This window comes from Chelonus insularis, unplaced genomic scaffold, assembly GCF_013357705.1.
Source record: "Chelonus insularis isolate UGA/USDA-ARS -01 unplaced genomic scaffold, ASM1335770v1 contig_399_pilon, whole genome shotgun sequence".
Lineage (NCBI taxonomy): Eukaryota > Metazoa > Arthropoda > Insecta > Hymenoptera > Braconidae > Chelonus > Chelonus insularis.
Window position 1 is genome coordinate 495,227 of NW_023276554.1, and position 6,537 is coordinate 501,763.

The 6,537-nt window shown below is 29.3% G+C and overlaps 1 protein-coding gene across 3 annotated transcripts; it reads left to right on the forward strand.

Annotated features, from left to right (window-relative positions):
* The first annotated feature begins 495 nt into the window (after positions 1–495).
* LOC118068074 (elongation of very long chain fatty acids protein 1-like) lies at positions 496–5,174 on the forward strand. Of its 3 annotated transcripts, XM_035085235.1 has the most exons (9): positions 496–642; positions 711–733; positions 803–913; positions 1,937–1,985; positions 2,994–3,184; positions 3,265–3,345; positions 3,430–3,592; positions 3,678–3,817; positions 4,291–5,174. In XM_035085235.1, the coding sequence occupies exons 4-9, from the start codon at positions 1,940–1,942 to the stop codon at positions 4,453–4,455; spliced, it is 786 nt and encodes a 261-aa protein (XP_034941126.1). In that variant the 5' UTR covers positions 496–642; positions 711–733; positions 803–913; positions 1,937–1,939; the 3' UTR covers positions 4,456–5,174. The 3 variants fall into 3 exon arrangements, with proteins under 3 accessions (XP_034941126.1, XP_034941127.1, XP_034941125.1); XM_035085236.1 differs by lacking the exons at positions 496–642; positions 711–733; positions 803–913 and adding an exon at positions 1,414–1,432; XM_035085234.1 differs by lacking the exons at positions 496–642; positions 711–733; positions 803–913 and having other exon boundaries at positions 1,570–1,985.
* The last annotated feature ends 1,363 nt before the right edge of the window (positions 5,175–6,537 follow it).

Consider the following 6,537-nt stretch of genomic DNA (forward strand, 5'->3'; position numbering starts at 1 on the left):
ACAAGTGTTGAAAAAGTTAGTGCATAATTGAATGAATAGACTAAATAGTTCGTGTTCATGAGTAACATTATTATTTTTCAGATCCATTAGTGTATTTAACGATTTTAAAAAAACATACATACATGAACTGAAAGTTAGACATTAATCCTGATTCAAATGACAGCAAGCTATACGAGGAAGCCGTATTTTAACACGAATAAAACAGCTTGTAACTAGAGCTCGACAGTTCTACAGTGCTGCACATACTTAATGTTTAAAAAGAGTTTATCTAATTCAGATTGAAAATAATAATCAATCATTATTATAATGCTCTATGTTATGAAAATTAAAATAAACTTCAGACGACGTATTCTATCAGTGTTTCTCTAAAATGTATAGTGTTCAGTTATTTATTTAAGTTGTATTTTTCTGGGTGCTTTATAAACAATCGACGGCCCTGACTTTAAACCTTTACTAGGGGTGCTTGCCCTTAAGATATGCTTAACTCGAACAGTATTTCAACGTTTGTTAAAACAGTCACTGCTATTACAAGTTTTTGTTGTTCCAACTAAAGTGCTCTAAATCAACGAAAAACGATTATTGATTTAGTTGCCTTTTAAAACTCTACTTTTCCTCAGATTTTTTCAATGAAATTCATCAAAAGTAAGAAATAAGATTTTAAATTGAACATTTTCACCCATTATTCATGAATAAATTTTGATTTTTTTCAGTTCGATGGTCTACACGCGCACCTGTACGTAATTATTGACTACTAAAAATCGTAATGAATATTAATTTAATTTATATAAATCTTTTTTTTTAGTCAAACTCCTCGAGTTGCTCTATCACTCTCGCTTCTTAAGTAAGCTCGAACACCGATTATGACGAGAGGTCCTTGTCGAGATTTACGTTTAGCAAAAGAACAAATTCAGAGGTAAGTTTAAAAAAAAAACAAGTTTCAAGTATAATATTTTAAGTCTGTAATTAACTAGATAAAACCAAGAAAGTTTTAATGGAAGTTATAAATAATAGCAGCTAATTGATTAGAAAAAGACTAATTATGACGTTCAGTTACAAACAATTTCTGATAACAGATAATTTTTTCGTTCAAGTTTTTTAGCAGTTATTCAGGAATATTACCTTTTACTATTTAATTATAAAAATTTTCTCCTATTTAGAATGAAAAAAAGAAGTCTGACATAGTTCCAGAAGACATAAGATGTTTTTGTCATAGTCTACTTCCTTCTATCTTTCTGCAATGAGATTTTATGACAAATGCAGTACACCATTCCCATAGCATATATCCCGTCTTGAGGAACGAAAAAGAGATAAACCGTTGAGGTGATGAATTGGCGGTCGGTGACCGTTGCCTCAGTAAATTATGATCTGTCCAGTCCCGTGGACATTTGGAATACACGTAATAACGGTTGAATGATGCGCCTACGCTTTGTAGGTACTCATGCAATTACAGAATTTTGCAAACCAGTCACATCGCTCACACTCACATATGTATTGTATTTAACAAAATGTCATCTGTACGTCAAACGTATTTGTACGAACCACCTATAACGGTAAAATACATTAGAGTAATTGACGGCAGTGAATTAATCGTGTGTAGGCAAAATACTATGGACATAATCTTTCGATTCGAAATGTATGTTGGTTGGCTTACATAAATGTAACAAAGTAGTATGACATTTTGTACATCAGCGATGCTTTATTGCAATGTAACGTGGTTGTCGTTGTTCCCATATGCCGCGTGAGTTTGCAACTTGTTCTAATGTTATTCTGACTTATTCCACTACGTTCTTGTATTACTCATTTAACGATAAAGTGGTTAAAACGATAAGTTAGTCGTGTAAGGGACTCTCAATAGTCGATAAGTGTCGTTACTTGGTGACGTCCTTGCTTGTAGATTTTACTATTTTGCATTTATTACTTTATTGTTTGTTCTTAGGAAATGGAACTCATGGAAGTGTATCATTATCTCATCGAAAAAATATCAGGCAAGTTTTATTCTTATGTCAACTGATCCAAACTTATAGATTTTATGTGTAATGATAATATTTTAAGTATCTGGAACTGTTTAGTACTTTATTCAAGTACTACTGTTTTCATTATTACAACATTTGATTGAGTTTTAGGAATTTTTCATTATTTGTTAAAAAAGCCTTGAAATATATTTCTAGTTTATGCTAATTTATGAAATTATAGATTGTAGAAAATTGATAAAATTATGACTCCCACTTGCGATCGTATTTTACGTAAAGCATTAATCAAACATCATTGAATTGAAATAAATTATATTGATGTATATTTGAAATTAACTTGAATTGTAAGAAGCTATTATTTTTATAATATATGATCATTGACCATTTTTAACGAAATGTATTCTGGAAATTGATAGTATCGCATACTTTCTAGTATCGTTATGGTATATTTGATAGAGTTATCAGATTAACTTAAAAAAAATTCACATACTTGATAAATGTAGAAAAAATTCATTCAGTAACTAATTGTTAGCATGTTGCAATATTAAATTATTGATTTCTATGAATAATTACGATATGTTGCATCAAACTATTTTGTATTATCTGCATGCAGACATTAATGATTCCAGTTCGCCAAAGCGCGATTCGGAAGTAAAATGAAACACATTGTGTACTATATACAGAAATTATTTAAGTAAAAAAAAAAAAAAAATTAACTAGAATATTATCAACTTTTAATAAATACGAATGATTCTGAACCTTCCAAAAGTGTAGGTTATCATAAAAAAATATATAATATTGATAAGATGTACAAGTAATTATTACCTACGGGTAGTTATAAAGTTATTTATAAAACTCCGATATATTTTAATAATGTAAATAGTAAAATTACATAATTAAGTAGAAGCTCTTATTATCAGAAAACAATTTTAATTTATTCTTTTGGAGTTTATTGATTATTTTACATTAATTTAGAGTCATTTTTTCGAAATAGGCTAAAATATATTGTGATTTCTGTGACAGATCCCCGGGTGGCTAAATGGCCGCTGATGGCTAGTCCTTTTCCAATAGCAACAGTTATTTTGGCATATTTACTTTTTGTTCTCTACATTGGACCATGGTTCATGAAGAATCGGCAGCCTTATTCACTTAACAGAGTGATGATTTTTTATAATATTTTTGTTGCATCTGCAAGCGCTATAGTTTTTTATGGAGTTAGTATAATATGTTTTAGATTATTTATAATTCAATAATGAATTTAATATGTGACTTATACATTTTTTTCTCACTTTAGTTACTCACATCTGGCTTCACTACAAAACTCTCGTGGGGTTGTGAACCGGTCGATTTCTCTTATGATCCGGAGCCTATGAGTGTAAGTTTTTTTTTGCTTTTTTCTCTCAGAAAAACATTTTGATATGTTGCGAAGAATAATATTTACAATGTATTTATGGTATAGATGGCCAGATGGGTATGGTGGTTGATGATTCTAAAAATGTGTGAGCTCGGGGATACTATAATTTTTGTATTACGTAAAAAATTCAATCAAACATCTTTTCTACATATTTATCATCACGCTACAACAGTCTGCCTCGCTTGGATTGCTTGTAAATATGCACCTGGTATGTACACATACATTATATGAATTATTGATAAATATACTGTTCAACTAAACGAGAATAAACAATCAAATATTTACTATTTTAGGTGGCATGTGGACATTCATTATGATACCAAATTGTTTGGTCCATATTATTATGTATACTTACTATTTATTAGCAAGCTTAGGACCACACATACAGAAAAAACTTGCACCTTGGAAACCTTGGATAACAATTCTACAATTGGTAATGTAAAAATATATTCTGAATAATGTCCATGGATAGTTTAGAGCAGATAAAAACTCTGTAATATTCGAAATATTTCAACGCTCGACAAAAAAATATATATATATTTTGAAAATTAAATACTTCAATTCAAAGTAGCTTATTTTTTTGGGTAAAAAGTTTGAGTTATCTATTTTATTTGAAAAAAATTGCGAATGTTGTGATGGAAAATAAATAAAATAACAATGTTTTTATTGGAAGAAAATTGGTTGGAGATAAAAAATTTTAAAATGTACATTTTGTTTTTTAATGAATAGAAAATTCAATACAACAAATAGTTTTCATATTTCACGAAAGTGTTCTACTTTTGGTGATCAAACTATTTTAGTTATTTAAGATGTTCTATTTGCTCTGGATTCCTCATAGATATACAATACATATATTTCAATGAAATACTTCATTTACGGACATTTCCAAAATAATTCTCTTTTTAGGTCCAGTTCACTATAATGGTCATTCATACATCGCAATCTCTACTGCCATCCTGTGAACCAACGCGGAAACCACTAGCATTTATTTATATGTCTCAAGTGCTTATAATGTTTTATTTATTTTTAGATTTTTATAAGAAAACGTATCTAAGTAAAAAATCCGAGTAGTTAAAAGTGTGCGTTCAAATCAAATATATTTAACTAAAAATTGCGGTAAAGGCAAGATATGCCTGTTTTTGTACTTTTTTCTTAACAGTAAAGTTTGGAAGATCCTCACTTTGCAATTCCACTAAATTATTTATATGAATCGAATCCATGTCAATTTTTCAACATTTTACAAAAAAACACTTCCTTATATGAAAAAATTATTGTGAGCCCTCACGTTGTAGATAGTTATAAGCGGCCTGAATTACCTCCGTCACTAGTGCATGCTGGCATCGAATTAGCATAGTGGATTAGTGTGTTGGAGGTTTTAAGTCGACATGCATGGTCGCACGCCGATAAGACTTTATTAACGCGTACAAGCTATCTATCCTTTTCTCGCGCTATTTCAATGGCGTGTGAGTTACACCCAGTTCTATACAACAATATTTTTTCCAGTTTTATAAGAATATGTAGCTTTTTATATATCACCTATCTCAATCGCTTCCATGCAGTCTTAATCACGAAAATATATGTACACCATAATTATCGATTAGTAAAATTACACTCAATATCAAGTACATTCATATTTTATTTCTCGCAGAGTTTGCATATAAAATTTTTAACGATTGTACTATTAAAATGGTATGAAAATTAAACGGGTGAAAGTGTCGCAATAAACCTCTTATTCTAATAGAAACAAGTTCTGTATATGAAAATAATTAAATCATTCATCAAATACTAAAGTAGAGAAAAAAATAGTAAAATTATAGCTACGGAGTTTTGCTGCGCGTGACAATAGACAAACGTGTCACCGGCAGAGAATATTTTTTTTTTCTCAGTATAAAAATAAACAAAATAACAAAATTTAATCCCTAGTGGCGTTAGGCAATTGTGCTGAATTTATATAGCAACGGCTGGTCATCGATAGAGGGTATGCCTCTTGCCTATTTCAATTTGACCCTGCATTACATTACAATTCAGGCAATACAGATATAATTGAACGTCTAAATATTCTGGCGCGTTGTTGAAAATCAATGTATGTGTGAATAGCATTTGGTTAACATCAACTTAATCTTGTAAAAAAAAACCATGCTAGAAACAACACCAATTACCAATAATTAGTGGAAAACTGTAATAGTAGTTGAAAGTATAGATATAAAAATTTTTGCCAATTTTTTTATCTTCGGGTTATTGTGCAGCAGTGGAATATATTTCGTTCTGGCTTTTCCAGGGTGTGAGTTTCAGACGGATACAGCCAGCCAAGCGAATACAGTTCCCACGAGGAGAAACAGCTTAATTAATTGAACTTAATTTAAATGGAATTTAATTATATCGTTGCTTGGTTACTCCTGAAAGATTCTCTTTATGTGACATCTGATTTTCTTTTTCGATAATTATATAATAAAACAATTAGAAATTGTATACTGCTGTCAATACTTTGTCAATTAATGTAAAAATTAGTTAATTATTCTATTCTATTATATTATAATAAGTAATTTCATTTTAAAAAAATGCTGTCTTTCATTAGTACATATTTACTTCATTTACATAACATTTTATAGAAGATAAAAATGAAACAGTAGATAATTATTTTTTAAACTAACACATAATCAATTCATTGGAATCAAAATAATGTTTTGTAATATTACTAGTATTGAACTAATTTTACCATGCAATGTTATGCTAATACCAGAGATACACGAGTTGAAACTATTTGATACCTCCTTTATAATGTGTATTTAGTATTCGAAGCTTGAGTTAGGTAATTAATCTTTAGCGATCACATTATAGTAAGCTGGATAATCATACACTCAAAGCTACAATCAATACATTTTTTAATTATAAAAAATAGATTTGCATTTAATAAATACTTACGATGAAACTTATTATCATTTGATGAAATCATTGAGTCTCTTTTACTTCCTAAAAGTAGTTAAATAAAAATAATACAATAATTACATGCAAATAGTAAAAAAAAGGACCAAGTTATACTTTTATAATTTTTTTTTCAGATTAGTTGATGAGATAATCACGTTAGTAAACGACATTAATCGTTGCACTGAACTCTTCATCGTATTTATTTTTTTCTTTTTATTGATGTTAGTT

What these genes read in the sequence shown, in the direction of transcription:
- LOC118068074 (XM_035085235.1), top strand. Translation starts at nt 1,940, where the DNA reads ATGGAACTCATGGAAGTGTATCATTATCTCATCGAAAAAATATCAG. An exon ending in TCTCATCGAAAAAATATCAG is followed by an intron (nt 1,986 to 2,993) that starts GCAAGTTTTATT and finishes TTTCTGTGACAG; the next exon opens with ATCCCCGGGTGGCTAAATGG. An exon ending in GGATAACAATTCTACAATTG is followed by an intron (nt 3,818 to 4,290) that starts GTAATGTAAAAA and finishes TTCTCTTTTTAG; the next exon opens with GTCCAGTTCACTATAATGGT.